This window comes from Neoarius graeffei, chromosome 19 (assembly GCF_027579695.1).
Source record: "Neoarius graeffei isolate fNeoGra1 chromosome 19, fNeoGra1.pri, whole genome shotgun sequence".
Taxonomy (NCBI): Eukaryota; Metazoa; Chordata; class Actinopteri; order Siluriformes; family Ariidae; genus Neoarius; species Neoarius graeffei.
The window spans coordinates 67,810,246-67,827,089 of record NC_083587.1 but is presented as its reverse complement, the minus strand read 5'-3'; the positions used below and the strand labels follow the sequence as shown (position 1 = coordinate 67,827,089).

The 16,844-nt window shown below is 43.1% G+C and overlaps 1 protein-coding gene across 10 annotated transcripts in view; it reads left to right on the top strand.

The window, feature by feature from the left end:
• Positions 1-16,844, top strand: part of atp2c1 (ATPase secretory pathway Ca2+ transporting 1) — a 33,013-nt gene that overhangs the window by 4,181 nt on the left and 11,988 nt on the right. For 4 of the 10 annotated variants that reach the window (XM_060900479.1, XM_060900480.1, XM_060900486.1 and 1 more), the window contains 12 exons: positions 9,538-9,642; positions 9,805-9,921; positions 10,161-10,250; positions 10,354-10,389; positions 11,272-11,333; positions 11,778-11,886; positions 12,043-12,192; positions 12,751-12,819; positions 12,951-13,026; positions 13,205-13,271; positions 13,385-13,509; positions 15,040-15,137. In XM_060900479.1, coding sequence (XP_060756462.1) covers positions 9,538-9,642; positions 9,805-9,921; positions 10,161-10,250; positions 10,354-10,389; positions 11,272-11,333; positions 11,778-11,886; positions 12,043-12,192; positions 12,751-12,819; positions 12,951-13,026; positions 13,205-13,271; positions 13,385-13,509; positions 15,040-15,137 — 1,104 coding nt within the window. Of the gene's footprint in view, positions 1-1,225; positions 1,639-5,111; positions 5,584-8,101; positions 8,206-9,537; positions 9,643-9,804; positions 9,922-10,160; positions 10,251-10,353; positions 10,390-11,271; positions 11,334-11,777; positions 11,887-12,042; positions 12,193-12,750; positions 12,820-12,950; positions 13,027-13,204; positions 13,272-13,384; positions 13,510-15,039; positions 15,138-16,844 lie in introns of those variants that run through there. The other 6 variants (XM_060900483.1, XM_060900485.1, XM_060900484.1 and 3 more) reach the window with 5 other exon arrangements.

Sequence of the window (16,844 nt, the reverse complement as noted above, 5' to 3'; positions counted from 1 at the left end):
AATTGAATCATTTTATATTATTTTATACTTGATTCAGTAACTTGTATCTAAATAATTAAAGGATGATAAATGAAGATTTAAACTAAAATTCAGTCTCGAACCTTTTAAAAGTCTGTCCGCGTCGCTTTCAAACAGTGGAATATAAAGTTTTCCAGGAAACAGATTGAATTCCTCCGTCGTCTAATTTAAAAACAACTCAGGAAATAAAGTACAAGCATGTCGAGACGTATTTAGTGCATAATGGTGATTAATATCCTGTAATACGGGGCTGCAAAAGTAGGTATACAGTAATGGAAAAACAAAACTTTCGCACAAAACGTTATTTTATTGATTATACATACATATCAACAATAAGCAATTATAATTAAATGAGTTCTAGTATTAAATGAAACCTAACACCACCATTATAATCCTGGAATAATCCTTACTGTATACCTACTTTTGCAGCCCCCTGTATTTGGCACTTAACTTATTTTTGTAGAAATAACGTAACACACAGAATGTTGTCTATATGTTAACATGTCCATGTGATAAAATTTACGTAGGTAAAACCATCCGCCCTCTGAAACAAAGAATTAGCGAACATAAGAGTTCTACAGAGTGGCTGCGGCGCTGAGTACAGGTGCTCCTAATTAAGATGTATTAACTCGGCACTGTTTGTTGGACTGTGCACTCTGCCTGATGAAGGTCTAGCGACCGAAAGCTTGCTATCTCAGTAAAGAAATCATTGCACAGACTTCAAGTGTCTCATCTCATTATCTGTAGCCGCTTTATCCTGTTCTACAGGGTCACAGGCGAGCTGGATCCTATCCCAGCTGACTACGGGTGAAAGGCGGGGTTCACCCTGGACAAGTCGCCAGGTCATCACAGGGCTGACACATAGACACAGACAACCATTCACACTCACATTCACACCTACGCTCAATTTAGAGTCACCAGTTAACCTAACCTGCATGTCTTTGGACTGTGGGGGAAACCGGAGCACCCGGAGGAAACCCACGCGGACACGGGGAGAACATGCAAACTCCACACAGAAAGGCCCTCGCCGGCCACGGGGCTCGAACCCAGGACCTTCTTGCTGTGAGGCGACGGTGTGAACCACTACACCACCGTGCCGGCCCGACTTCAAGTGTGCGGATTTGTATTCTATTTACTCAAAATAGAAATAAAGTAATAAAATTAGAGTTAAAGAAATAGTTAGATTTAAAACACTTTAAAATCTGCAATGTAATTTTAGGTTTTAATTATTAATGATTTAAATAAAGATTTAAAGTGTCTGCTGTGTTGTGAGCAATTGTGCAGGGTTGGTCTGTCTCTCTCTCCCTCTCTCTCTCTCTCTCTCTCAGGTAATGTGACAGGTGTGTTGTTTTTTTTTTTTTTTTTCCTCTGGAGTTTAGTGATTCGTGTCTCAGTGCTGTTCTGCTGTTCTTATTTGCTTTGCGTTTGAGCTTTGCCTCTCCCACTTCACAAAACCACACACAGTTTTCTCTCTCTCTCTCTCACACACACTCTCTCTCTCATTCACACACACACTTGTTCTCGCTCTCTCGCACCTCACAGGAGAGCGACACATTTTCTCCTTTTCTTTTTTCTTCCTGGTGTTGCGTGGCTCCTCGGGCACTCAGAGCCGCGATCATGGTAAGATTCACACACAGAGGAAACTCTCACTTTCCCCTCGTACCTGAAGGCAGGTAGGAGTTATTTTTAATTTCAGATCAGAGTTTAGGCTTTATTCAGTCTTCAGTTCTTCAGAAAACGTGGAGTGTGTTACGCATTTCTGGAGTTACTGGTTAAGTTTTGGAGTGCACACACACACACACACACACACACACACACACACACACACACACACACAGTGCTGAGGTGATATTCCATACTAATGAGTATTGTGATGAAGTACACCACGGTGCTTATATTTAGCTCGTCACCGCTCTCCTCAGACAGCACTTTAATTCATGCAATACTTTTAAAAAAAAAAAAATGAGCTAAGACTTTAACTCCACTGTTCTGTTAGAACACAGCTGATTGGATATTTACATTTTTATACAAATAATTCAGAAAAATATCTTTTAAAACATTGTTAAAGAAATAATGATGCTTAATATCTTTATGTACAGTTTCTGAGAAAAATGTGATCAACTTACTCTTCAGCACTGTTACAGGAAAAGCTGCTTTCAGTTTTTATTTGTTTTTTAAATTAGTTTTAATCTTTTTTTTTTCCCTTTATCAATATTGATATTCACTCTGTTTTGGTGCTCCGTCTGAGTGAAATGGTGTAAAGGTTGTAAAGGAGAACCCTGTGAGAACCTGAGGGATCCTTCAGACCCTTAAAGGAACAGTCCACCGTACTTCCATAATGAAATATGCTCTTATCTGAATTGAGACGAGCTGCTCCGTACCTCTCCGAGCTTTGCGCGACCTCCCAGTCAGTCAGACGCAGTCAGACGCGCTGTCACTCCTGTTAGCAATGTAGCTAGGCTCAGCATGGCCAATGGTATTTTTTGGGGCTGTAGTTAGATGCGACCAAACTCTTCTACGTTTTTCCTGTTTACATAGGTTTATATGAGCAGTGATATGAAACAAGTTCAGTTACACAAATTGAAACGTGGCGATTTTCTATGCTATGGAAAGTGCGCACTATAATGACAGGCGTACTAACACCTTCTGCGCGCTTCGGCAGCGCATTGATACGAAGCTCAGATATCAATGCGCTGCTGAAGCGCGCAGAAGGTGTTAGTACGCCTGTCATTATAGTGCAGACTTTCCATAGCATAGAAAATCGCCACGTTTCAATTTGTGTAACTGAACTTGTTTCATATCACTGCTCATATAAACCTATGTAAACAGGAAAAACGTAGAAGAGTTTGGTCGCATCTAACTACAGCCCCAAAAAATACCATTGGCCATGCTGAGCCTAGCTACATTGCTAACAGGAGTGACAGCGCGTCTGACTGACTGGGAGGTCGCGCAAAGCTCGGACAGGTACGGAGCAGCTCATCTCAATTCAGATAAGAGCATATTTCATTATGGAAGTACGGTGGACTGTTCCTTTAAAGAACCCGAGCTGTGTGTTTAAAGTGCATATCCTCGACCAAATTTGGGGTTTTTATATGAAAGTCTGTCCCTTTACACACTCATCCAGAAGGGCAATTTTGCACAAGGCCGTCTGTCTACAGCAGAAAAAAATTTAAATAACAAAACACGTCTGGAAAAATCCCAAGGGAGTCTGGAGACAGATTCGTGACGTCACCTGCGGAAGCGCCAGCAGGCTGCGCGAGCTTTGCACGGTTTCAGTGCACAGCCTGTGTAGACCAAGTTTAGCAGCGAGCGATTTTGCATTGAAATATGGAATTGTCACCTGAGCGCAATGTGGGAAACGATGAGTACTAATCCCATCATGATTGGTGTTGCTACACCCTCCTATGATACATCTGTTAACCATTTTAATAATTACGTGATAACGTTGAAATTTGCAGAAAACCACCAGGTCATTTTCTCATAAACAAACCAGCGCTGACGTAGGATTCAGAGGGAGGCGTCCCGCACGCGACGCCACGAAAATCAATGTTTGGCGGGAAATCCAAATGGGACGTTTTTTCAGAGGCGGACCAATTCGCCTCAAATGGCTTGATTTCAACTGAATTTTTCTGGTATTGCGCAAGGTAAAAAATTGCACAGAATGTTACAGATATTTGACCAAAGTTTAATATAAACTAGGAGAATTGCATTGATCTTGCTCCTGAATTTACCCGTGATATGCACTTTAAACTCCTGGCTGGTTCTAAGCGTTAAGAAGAAAATAATTATGAGCAATAACTGAGTTTGTTCTCTAGTTAATGCTTACACACACACACACACTTCCCAACAAGGGTTCTTCAAGTGTTCTCGCTCTCCTTTTTAAGTTTATTGGATAATTAAAGGTTCTTCTTCCAAAGAAAGGTTCCTAATCGTCTTGGAACCTGTTAAAACTTTTCAGTACTTGGTGCACGTTTCTCAGAGAAAGTTGACATGTTTTATGGATAAGTGTTGTCCACCTCAATTCAGAACCTGTGATGGGTTGCGGAGTTCTACATAGAACCAGAGAGACGGCTGAAGAAGCGTTAAGTTATTAAATATACTTTTAGAAGAAAAGGATTGTTAAAGGCTTCACTGGATTATTTAACATCCAAAAAGGTTCTGCTTGGAGGTGGTTCTGATGGAAAACACTCAGATGCTTGGTTCTATATGGAACCTTTTAAGGGTTCCTGCAGAGAGACTTGAAGGAATCATTTTGGACAGTTGTCGAGATTGTGAGTGAAGGGTTCTGAGCGTGTGTGTGGTGAATATTATGAGCACCGTGATCGTGGGCAGAATGATGGAGAGATTAAAGCGAGGATAAAGGAACCCTTTAAAGCTGCACGATGGATTGATTTGCTCAGTTTATCGTGATCTCGATCTTCCTGAGCTCGCTGATTTTACTCCTGCTGAGGTGGGTTTTTTCTCTCTTCCTGTAGACTCAGAAGTCTGAGGTTCTGATGAACATTAAGGTTTTGGACCCTGTTGTTATAAGGCACTTGTGTGGATGATGGTCACATCCAAAAACCTTGAGTGCTGAGCAGGTGCACATGGCGCTAATACTTGTGCACACTCTGAGATTAGCGCTGGTGTTTCAGGCTTGGGTTGAGTCAAAGCCGCCGCCGTGGTGGTAAGAAACAGATTCAGTTCCTCTGGTTTAATTATGAAGGTTATAACGTGTGACTCGTGTACAAGTTCAGTAGTTTACTTTACTTTGTGTATAATTTAAAAAAATTTCACTGATTTGTTTTCTGCAAAAAAAAAAAAATCCTCCAGGAAGCAGCTGATCAGGGAGGGGGAGTGGTGTTTCAGGGTTTGTTTGTTTGTTTATTTTGTTGTTGATTAAACATTGAGTGATTTTATTAAGCACTGTTTTGACCTGCTGACCAATCAGGATGCAGGATGAGGGTCATGTGGGGGGGAGGGAGATAACCAACGAGTCTTATTCAAGTTATCGAGTACGAGGGGATTTCATCACTGTTATTCCAAAAAAAAAAAAAATGTCTGTGATGGTAAGCCTTATCGCCTATGCTAGCTACGAGTAAGTGTTGCCATGGTTACAGTGTGCACGTCACATGGCGCTTTTTTTTGCTCTTTTTTACAGCTCTACATCAGCAAAGTAATTCTGAGCAAAACTTTTCCTGTGATGACGCACAATGACCTCATGATACGAAAAATTCCTCCGATATGTGACCTGATCAGTGTAAACGTTTCGCTCATGAAGACAGTCGCGCTGCTGATTTCTTAATGATCAATAAATATCTGATAATTAAACATCATATAGCAACACTAATGTGTTTAATATGAGCGCGTGAGTATAAACCTGTTCTTCTGCACTCACAGGACGAGGTTTAATTCACTCTGAACCCTGACATCACCTTTAATTACAGCGAATCCTCCCGCTCGCTCGCTCGCATATAAGACGCTTTAGTGTGTGTGTGTGTGTGTGTGTGTGTGAGAGAGAGAGAGATGGATAATCAGTGCTGGACGGGTCATATTGTATAAAGGAGAGGATGATGAGTGTAACAGGTACTTTTTTTCTTTCCTTCCCCTTCCGTGTCTCCAGGTGACGTCATTCCACTCAGATGTTTGTCTTCACTGTGGAGTTCATACATGAATTCCAGTTGTTTGTTTGTTTGTTTGTTTATTGATGAGGTGCAGCTGATTTCACAGCTGAATTTTTGTAAACTTTTCAGTACAAAAAAAAAATAGCTTTCTATGAGCAAAACATGTATTTCTTAGATAAAAATATTTTCCTTTGCGAACATTAAACAATCAAACTGGTTTAAAAGAGACGCAGCGTGACTGTACACGCCGATCAGGCGTAGCATTAACCCCACTGACGGCTGAAGCGATGACCTCGTTAGTTGGATTATCTCGTTACACTGGCACCTGTGAAGGTGTGCGAGATATCAGACAGCAGTCGGTTCTTGAAGCTGATGTGTTAAGCAGGAAAATTGGGCGAGGTTAGGGATCAGATTGTAATGATATGGGCTGTCCTGGTGCACAGTGGGGTTAGAACCATCAAAGCTGGACCAAGGAAGGAGAACCAGTGAACTGGTAATGGGGTCGTAAGCACCCAAGTCTCCTCCGAGTGAAAGCGGACCTGTTCGATCTACAACTGGAGCACAAACTGCTGAAGAACTTGACGTTAATGCTGGCTCTGATGGAGCGGAGTCGGATCACGCGGTGCATGAAGCTACAGATCACGGAGTGACCATGCTGACCCCTGACCTCATGAGCATCAGACCTGGACCAGAGCCTCTTTCAGCAGGATAAAACAGATTCTTGAGGAACATCAGAGTTCAAGGGCTCCAAACTCCCCAGATCTTAGTACAATCAGCATCTGTGGATTGTGTTGGACACACAAGTCTGATCTATGGAGGCCCCACCCACAGCTGACAGGACATAAAAGATCTGCTGCTTACGTCTTGGTCCCAGGTACCGCACCCACCTTCAGAGGTCTGGTGGAGTCCATGCCTCGAAGCATCGGAGCTGGTTTGGTGGCACAAAGGGAACAATGTGCAGTATTCAGGAGGTGGATTTAATGTTCTGACTGAATGGTATGTGTGAGAAATTCCAACCTTCTCACTCACACCAAGAACCAGAAAATCAAGATTTTATTTATTTTTTTTAAATATGAAGACATTGACGCCTCTGCAAAATTCCTTAAACATCTCTGATGCCCTGCATTTCTCTCCTCGCACTTCCAGTTCCTCCAGTGTTTGTTTATATAAATATTTAATTCCACAGTGCTGTGATTAGTCACGTGGTGTTGATTAATTCTCCATAGCAGCAGCTGAGTAGTGAAGCAGGAAATCGCAGGTTTATTTTAATGCTCTTGGTCAAATACCATATCGTTTCTATGGCAACAGCTCGCTCACACAGACGTGAGGGTTTTTAAAGTTTTCTGTAAGAGGAAAACATCCTTTCTGGTTTGGTTTTCTTTATTTGGTTTTCTTTCTAAAATTTTCAACGATTTTATTTAATCTTTCTACTTTTTAAAAAGAAAAATCAACTCAGGGTCAGAATTATACATACAGCCACCTCATATTTGGTTAAATGTTCCTTAGAAGGTTTTTCTCCTTCACCAGATGCTTCTGTCAGAATTTCAGTTGGATATTTGTCCTCTCTTCTCAGCAGAATTGCTGGAGTTCAGGTGTGTGTGTGTGTGTGTGTGTGTGTGTGTGTGTGTGTGTGTTTTCTGAAACGGACCCGACGTCTAAACACCGTCCACATATTTTCGACAGGGTTGCGATCAGGACTTGTTTGAAGCTGAATAATGTTCTGCTTTCTCCTCCACAACCAGCTGTGATGTGTGTTTGGGGTCATTGCGATGTTGGAACACACAGCTATGTCCAAGTTTCTGATGGTTTGAGGTTCTGCTGAAGAATTCTGAGGTCCTTCATGATTCCATTTGCTTTGTGCAATGCACCAGTTCCACTGGGAGCAAAACCACCCCAGAGCCTGATGCTGCCACCACCATGCTTCATAGCTAGTCCAGTGTTCCTCTGAACCTCTGGCCATTGTGGCCAAGCAACTCAATCTTTATCTCATCATCTGAATTTAAAACTTTTCCTCCAGAAGGTTTTTTTTTCCTTTGCCCATGTGAACAGCTGTAAACTTTTAGCTGATCTTGAAGGTGTGGATTTTGGAGCAGGAGCTTCTTTCTTGAGCAGCAGCCCATGGTGATGTAAAAGTCTTGACTGTAGACAATGACACTGGTGTTCCAGGAGCTTCCAGTTCATGGCAGGTCTGTTCCTCAGTGGTTCTTGGGTTGTTTGACCATCCAGACCAGTTTCCACTCAACTGAGGGAGACACTGTGGGTCTTCTTCCAGCAAAGTGGCTCCACCTACTAATAACTTCTGCTTGTTTGAAGTGATGTTGGAATCGTGTTTAGGAACGGCACCAGGAGACATTCCTGAGTGTAAATCTGTGATCCTCTTTCTCAGATCTCCACTGAGCTCTTTGGACTTTCCCATTGTACTGTGTGTTGGTCAAGCCAATGAGTGTCAATCATCAAACCCTTTTTTATGTTGTGCACAGAGAAGCTTGCTGCAGTCATCACTAACAGGAAGTTAAGTGGCCTTGACCTTGGAGAGTGAAGATGTTCTGGACTTTCAGCGCCACTGAATTAATCATCTAAGTGGGTTTGTGTAAATTTTTGACCCTGTGTTGATTGATTTTTGAATTCTGAAAAACAAAATTAAATTAAAACTTGGAGCAAATTCTTTCTGCATGCAGTTGCAAGTTTTATTTCATTTTTTTTTTTTAATAAAATGTGTGTTCGTGAGGAGGTGAATCGGTACGCTGGTTTGTTAACCGGTTTCGACTCCAGACTTGCCCCGGTTCCACAGAAACGACTTCTTCAGGTTAGAACTTGGTCAGGTTCTCGTGGTTGAGGTTGGAAACGTCTTGTCTGTAAGCGTGCAAATAAACGCAGTCTGCTGACGCACAGAGCCTCGCTGTTCCATCTGGATTTATTTATTTACATTTTTTTTGTGCGTTGTTATTTTTGTTTAGAATGAGGCCTTTGTATAGACTGACTGATTCATGTTATGCAAATTTATACAATACGGGACGTTCCGGTTGGACCTGTTCTCGCTGCTCCTTAACTCGTTCTCCTTGTAGTCATTTAAACGGTCTGATGTTCAGAATAAAAGTGACAAAGCAGCCAGAGGAGCTTAAAGTTTAGCACAAGATTCATGCTGCGCTTTTTTTTTTTTTCCTTCTTAAATTTCATGACGCAGCGTGAAAGAATGCTGAGGTGTAAAATTAGCGCTGAGTGGAATGTGTGTTTTTCACCCAGTAGCTAACAACACTGTCCCCATCAACACCCAACAGCACTGCGCCATATAAACACTTGCCAGGTCACTCGATTCCATCGCTGCTGTAACGATGGTTACGATTAAATAATTAAATGACCACCTTCTGATTTCATCGGCTCGTTTCTCAGAAGTGTAAATAACCGAAGTCTTAAACTTTAAACTCTGTTATTCCAGTCCTGTTTCTCTGAGAGTTAAACTGTATTTCACCTCATCATCCTCATGCGTGATGTCACTTCCTGTCTGGTCACGGACAGGTATTCTGTTGTGAAGGTGTTCTGTGATCTCTATCTCTCTCTTTGTTCTTTTGGCTTTTGTGTGGCATTTTTCTTTTCTTTCCAATTTTCTCCTTATGTCTATTTAAATTGTCTTGCCTTTTTATTTCTTTCCTTTTCCATTGTGTTCTTTCTTACTTTTTATTTGCTTTTTTTTCTTTGTGTTGAAGTGTTTCTGCTGCTGCACCACATCTGAGCGCCGACTTTAACTCCAGCTGGGAGACTGGAAATTTATATAAAAATAAGGTTTTATTGTTATTTTTACAGCGTATTTACACACGATGATAAACGTCAGATGGGGTCATGTGACTGAACCGAACGCTAACTGATTTGCACTCACACACCTAATAAACACTGAAGTAAAACCGTGTGTGTGTTTCAGCTTGCCGAGAGTCAATCCCAGAGTGAAGATGAGACCATGATCCCGGTACTGACATCCAAAAGAGCCAGTGAGCTTCCTGTCAACGAAGTGGTGTGTGTGCTGCAGGTGTGTGTTGTGGTTTGTTTCATGAGTTTTATTTCATGTTGTGTTGTATTTACCTGTGGAGTTAGTAGATGTATTGTCATGGCAACACAGTGGAGCAGAAGTGTGTTTGTGTATATTTTTGTCGCTGTTCTGAGGTGTGTGTGTGTGTGTGTGTGTGTGTAGGCTGACCTGCAGTTCGGTCTCTCTGATGCGGAGGTGAGCAGGAGGAGAACGTATCACGGCTGGAATGAGTTCGACATCAGTGAGGACGAGCCGCTTTGGAGGAAGTACCTGTCCCAGGTGAGGTAAACACACACGCGCGCGTAAACACCAGTACAGGGTCAACCTGCAGGTGTGTGTGTGTGGTTTTGTTCTCGTCTCCTCTCACATTTAACATGAGAGGGAAAAAATTTGCATTGGTTCAAATGGTTCAGATTTCAAGACCAGTCCAGAGGGTGGGGGGGTGAATACTTATGTAAGCATGTGGGTGTGTGTATAAACACAGTTACTAATGTGTGTGTGTGTGTGTGTGTGTGTAGTTTAAAGATCCTCTCATCATGCTGCTCCTGGCGTCGGCGGTGATCAGTGTAGTGATGCGTCAGTTTGATGATGCCGTCAGCATCACCGTGGTGTGTGTTCTTTACCTCTCTCTCTCTCTGTGTGTGTGTGTGTGTGTGTGTACGTACACACTAGATTCCTCACGTCATTCCCGTATCTCTCTTCTCTCCACAGGCCATCATCATCGTCGTTACTGTGGCCTTCGTACAGGTAAAGAGCCGGTGTGATGAAGCAGGGCGTCGTTGCTCCTTTTCCTTTCCCACTTCCTCGTACTGTTCTGTACAAAGTGTCCGAATGTGGAACAGGGTGTGTGCTGTTCCTCCTCTGAGCCGAGTGATTGTTAGTAACAGAGCTGGAATCGACATCTGTGTAAAAGGGACAGGTGGGGCGGGACAGGGGTGTGGCATTTTTACACTGACGTTCTTTTCAAGACCAACATGAATTCGGACGTCTTCGTCTACGGTGTCTGTCTGCAAGCCCTTCTGCCTCTTCACTTTCTCCTCCAACATGTTTCAGATTGCTTTACTTTAAAGCAGCGTCACTATGATCAGGACGTTCGTATTAACAAAGTGTCGTGTGTTCTGCATCAACGTTCCGCTACATGCTGACGTTCTGTTGTGTTCTACAGCATGCGTCTGGTTGTGGAACGATGGCACACAGTAATTTAAAAAAAAAAAAACCCTGTGCTGTGGCTTCATTTGGTTCAGTGTAAATCACTAAAGCCGGAATATTGAGGAATCATCTTTACGGTTCTATTTGTGGAAGATCTGTGTAAAGAGTCCGAGTCATCACCCTGAAGCTGATTATTTTCCTCTAACAGCACGTCACCGAGTGTGTTCTTCCTCTCACACCACAGCAACTTTACAACTATTAGTGTTTTTACATATTAAAGGTCATAATGCTTATCTGTTTAACGATCAGTGAAAAGAGTGAGTTCCTGGCATTATAGCAGCTATAAACAGTCTTCACCTCACCAGTCAGTCTCTCTCTCTCTCTCTCAAACAAAAAATATAAAAATTCAACAGTGCTCCTATATAGTGATCAAGGAAGTGTGTGCACATGCACACTGATGTATGTCTTGTGTTTTATCAGGAATACCGCTCGGAGAAATCCCTGGAGGAACTGGGGAAACTGGTGCCTCCAGAATGTCACTGGTGAGGCCGAGACCCAGATCATCTCTCATCTGCATCTTTATCTTCACACTAGAGCTACCAAGCTAATGTCGCTAACAAGTAACGGAAACCTGTGGCCTCCAGTTTAGCATCGTGAAGTAAATCAGTGTCTAAATTCTCACACGGTCACCTTGAGATGGTTTTCCCCTCAGTACCCTACAAGCCCCGCCTTCAGACTTTAGGCTATGCCCTTTAATAAAGGAGGTGCCACAGTGGGAGGATTTACTTACACACACACACACACACACACACACACACACACACACACACACACACACACTGCACCGTGCTGAAGGCTGTACATTTCCATGACTTGTTTGCTCCAGTGCAAAACTGATCATGTCTCAGGTGATTGTATTATATGGGGTTAAAGAGTGGTGCGTGTGTGTGTGTGTGTGTGTGTGTGTGTGTGTGTGTGTGTGTCAGTGTGAGAGAGGGCCGTCTGGATCACATGCTGGCGAGGGAACTTGTACCTGGAGACACGGTTTGCCTCTCTGTGGGTGAGAGAGTCCCAGCTGACCTCCGCCTTTTTGAGGTGACACACACACACACACACACACACACACACACACAGGAATATTTGCATACATGTTCACTTCTGTTAGACACAGATATTGACAAAGCTGATGTGTAATTACTACTTTTCTCACCGAGTGACACAATTCCCTCCTCCCCCCCGTCTGTCTCTCAGTCAGTCGATCTGAGTGTAGATGAGTCCAGTCTAACAGGTGAGACCACGCCCTGCTCGAAGACCGTCTCCCCTCAGCTGGCTGGTGGAGATCTCACGTCCCGTAGCAACATTGCCTTCATGGGGACACTGGTGTGCTCCGGCAAGGCCAAGGTAGCGCTCCGTTTCACAACACACACACACACAGAGTGAACAAACATGAGACGTGACATTTAGAGCCTGTATTGACTGAATGGGCCTTTTCTTTTTTTTTTGGTGTCTATTTCCTCCACAAATCCTCTGAAGTTCAGTATTCTCTCACTGACCAATCAAATTCAAGAAGGGGTGGGACTTTCTACACAACTCTTACACCAGTCAGGGTTTCTCTCCCGACCTCACATGCACTCGCTCTATAAAACACTCCTGATTGTGTAACACGGAGTGCGTTACTCATTTCAGTGTCCGTATCGATGAGCACCATGAACTCGTCCTGCTGCTCGGACTCCGTCAGTCTCCAGGATTTAAGTCTTTGCTTTAAAAAAAAAAAAAATCCCTGAGCTGTGAGTTTATCCCGTGTAGAAGTGAACTCATTTTGTGGGATAGAGGATGCTGCTACTATGGCAACATTTCCTGAAGTTTTGTTTCAACATAAAAATCATCCAGTCCTGTGTGAGATGTTTCTCTCTCTGAAGATGTCCTGCGTATTATTTTATTTGTTCTGTTTGGATTTAGGGCCTCGTCATAGGGACGGGCGAGAGCTCCGAATTCGGGGAGGTCTTCAAAATGATGCAGGCTGAAGAGGTAAAGCATGCGCGCGCGCGCACACACACACACACACACACACACATCTCACTTCTTCATTTCCGTTTTAAATGAACCTTTGATAGATTGTGACCTGGTTTTATGTTTAATTTGATAATATTTTTATGCAGTCGCCTAAAACTCCGCTCCAGAAGAGTATGGATGTTCTCGGGAAGCAGCTCTCGCTCTACTCCTTCTGCATCATCGGTATGATTTATGAGCTGAAAATTTGGTGCTAATGTGGCTAACTATGAGATAAAACACCTTCACGATCTCAGGATTAGTTTCTGAGCAGCTGTGTAAAAGGCACTTTCTTTATCATTAACATTATTTATTCATCACTACTTTTTATTATTATTATTATTTTATTTTATTTTCCTCCCAGGTGTCATCATGATGGTGGGCTGGCTGCAGGGGAAAAACATCCTGGACATGTTCACTATTGGAGTCAGGTACAGCTCTCTCTCTCTCTCTCTCACTCACTCACTTGATGGGAATTCAGTCTGTCAGTCATTTCTGGTGTGTGTGTGTGTGTGTGTGTGTGTGTGTGTGTGTGTGTGTGTAGCCTGGCAGTCGCTGCCATCCCAGAAGGCCTCCCCATCGTGGTGACAGTGACACTCGCTCTGGGTGTGATGAGGATGGTGAACAAGAGGGCCATCGTAAAGAAGCTGCCCATCGTCGAGACACTGGGTGCGCTTTATTATTATTGTTTTATTTAAATCATTGTGTTTTTGTTTATATGGTAATGAGGAATATTTGCATAATAATTGAGTTTTATTCTCATCAACACAAGCTCTCGGTGAGAAAAACTAACGCAACTCTGGATGGAAATAAACGTTGTGACATTGCCTAACGTTTCTGAAACGGTGCCATGGTGATCACATCCCATAATCAAAGCTAAAGGCGTGTGGGGCATTTTTTGGCTTGCAGTGTTTATGAAATAAGCTCGGCTGCTTTCTGTAACTTCAGATCAGTTTCCTTTAGCGTCGAGTCTCCAGCGTCGGTACGGCGGCGGCGACGCTCGCACAGAGTGAAGCGTTTACACTGTGCACGCAAGGTGAGCGTGTCCTCTAGGAGGCGCTGTGGCATGAAACCCACCAGAATTGACTGATTTTACACAAAGCAAGAGCAGAATGCGAGTTCTGTCTTTCACTGTAGGAAAAATAAACAGAAAATAACACGGATCAAGTGTTCCTTTGAAACTAATTTACTGGGAGAAAACCTTCATGTGATTGCTTTATTATAAACCAAGTGATTGTCACGGAAAGCGTTTCAGCTCGTCGGTGTTCAGCAGGGTGAGCGACTCGAAGCGAAAATCCCACTGAGCGCTCGGGAATCACACCAGAGTGTTTAAATCCACAGGATTAAACAGAATGTTATAATAATCTACAGCCGCTACAGAGCCTCACAGCTCGTGTTTGTTTTAACACGATGTTGTGACGGTAGATTTCCGATTTTTGTGGAGAAGAACGAGCAGCTGGAAACGTGCAGGATGAAATGTGATGCTGCCAATCGAATCAGAGTTGTTGTAGTGTGCATCGGGTTGCGGCGTAAATTCAACGCAGGAGTATAAATTGGCCTTTAGATTTGCACGAGTGAACATTAAGTAGAACAGCGTTCTAAAGGAAAGCATTCCTGCTCCAGTGACACGTTCACCTCCTCTGAAGGTCGAGTTGCTCCTCCAGCTCGGTTGCTCCGTCAGTGTGAACGCTGGCACTGTGTTCAGCTCTGTGTGTTCTTTGGGTGTGTAATTTTATCTGAACACTATCAGCGAGCAGTTTGTTTTTACTTTCTCCTCTGATTACGTTTCAGACCTGGAAGTGTCACTCGCTCAGACACACGACAGAGAAATTAACGGAGCTCTTCGTCTAATTTTCACAATCTAAACAGAGATTTGGATTTTTGTGTTTATTGAATCAACAGCAATGTTAGGAGTGTTTCTGAAACGCGCTTAATGAGTGTGGATTTTTCCTTCAAATCTGTTTTTCCTTCTTTATTCAGACTGTATGAGGCGCGCGCGCGCGCACGCACACACTGTATATCATCCATCTTCTAATACTTTTTAAAAATTAAGTTGCTTAATGCATTTACAAAATTAAACTATAAAACGACACACCTCTTGAGCTGGTTGTTCTGGCGTGTGTGAGACTCTCCGTCCCGGGAGTGTTGGTTGTGGTACTCGGACCCCTGAGTCAGTGACGTTTTGGGAATTCCTTGCAGGCTGCTGTAACGTGATCTGTTCTGATAAAACGGGAACGCTGACGAAGAACGAGATGACGGTCACTCAGATCTTCACTTCTGATGGACAGCGTGCTGAGGTCAGTGTGAGGATTACTGTGTGGTGCTGAACTTCAGCGCCCCCTGCTGGTGCAGTGTGGTTTAGCGTTATTCCCTTTAGTGTTAATAAGAAAATACACAGACTTTTATATTAAAATAAAAGTAGAATAAATCACTATTAAATTGGTGAATGAATAAGCAATAATAAATGTATAGACAAATATGAAAGAAAATGCTATATACAGTAGATATAAAAAGTTTACACACCCTGTTAAAATGTTGCTGTACTAGTAAGAGAGGCAGCAAGGAAGGTGCTAGGGTGGTCATCGGGAAGGAGGAAGGAAGACAAGGAGACGTGGTGGTGGAACAAAGAAGTGCAGGAAATTATAAAAGAGAAGAGGCGAGCAAAGAAGAATTGGGACGATCAGAGAGACGAGACAGAAGGCAAAAAGAGCGGTAGTGAAGGCGAAAGCAGATGCATACCAGGAGCTGTACGAAAGACTGGAGACCAAAGAAGGAGAGAAAGACCTGTACAGATGAGCTAGGCAGAGAAACAGGGAAGTGAGGGATGTACAGCAGGTAAGAGTGATGAAAGATGGAAATGTGCTGACAAACAGAGTGTATTCAGAAGGTGGAAAGAGTACTTTGAGGATTTATTAAATGAGGAGAATACAAGAGAGAAAAGATCAGATTCGTTGGAGACAGCAAATCAGGAAGCAGAGTTGGTTAGTAAGGATGAGGTGAGGGCAGCCATGAAAAGAATGAAGACTGGGAAAGCAGTCGGACCAGATGGCATCCCGATTGAGGCTTGGAGATGTTTGGGTGAGATGGCTGTGGAGTTCCTAACGAGATTGTTTGTTTAATAAGATCCTAGAGAATGAGAAAATGCCAAATGAATGGAGAAAGAGTGTGCTCGTCCCAATATACAAGAATAAGGGAGATGTACAGAGCTGCAGTAATTAGAGGGATAAAATTGATGAGCCACACCATGAAGTTATGGGAAAGGGTATTGGAGGCGAGATCGAGAAGAGAGGTAGCAATCTGTGAACAGCAGTACGGGTTTATGCCAAGGAAGAGCACGTCGGATGCAATTTTTGCTTTAAGAATGTTAATGGAGAAGTACAGGGAAGGCCAGAGAAAGCTACATTGTGTGTTTGTAGACCTGGAGAAGGCATACGATAGAGTGCTGAGAGATGAGTTATGGTATTGTATGAGAAAGAGTGGAGTGAATGAGAAGTATATTAGAGTGGTGCAAGACATGTATGAGAACAGTGAAACAGCAGTGAGGTGTGCAGTTGGAACGACTGAATGGTTGAAGGTGAAGGTGGGACTCCATCAAGGATCTGCTTTGAGTCCTTTCTTGTTTGCCATAGTGATGGATAGCTTGATGGATGAAGTGAAGCAAGAGTCACCATGGAACATGATGTTTGCGGATGATATTGTGATATGTGGTGAAAGTAGAAAGGAGGTTGAGTTGGGTTTGGAGAGATGGAGGGATGCATTGGAACGAAGGTGAGCAGCAGCAAAACAGAATACATGTGCATCAGTGGGGATGAGAGTGTAGTGAAGATGCAAGGAGTAGATGTAAAGAAAATCGGTGAATTCAAGTGCCTGGGGTCAACTGTGCAGGAAAATGGGGGCTGCGATAGTGAGGTGAGAAAGAGAGTGCAGGCAGGGTGGAGCAGGTGGAGAAGGATTTCGGGAGTCATTTGTGATAGGAAAGTCCCAGCAAAAGTGAAAGGTAAGCT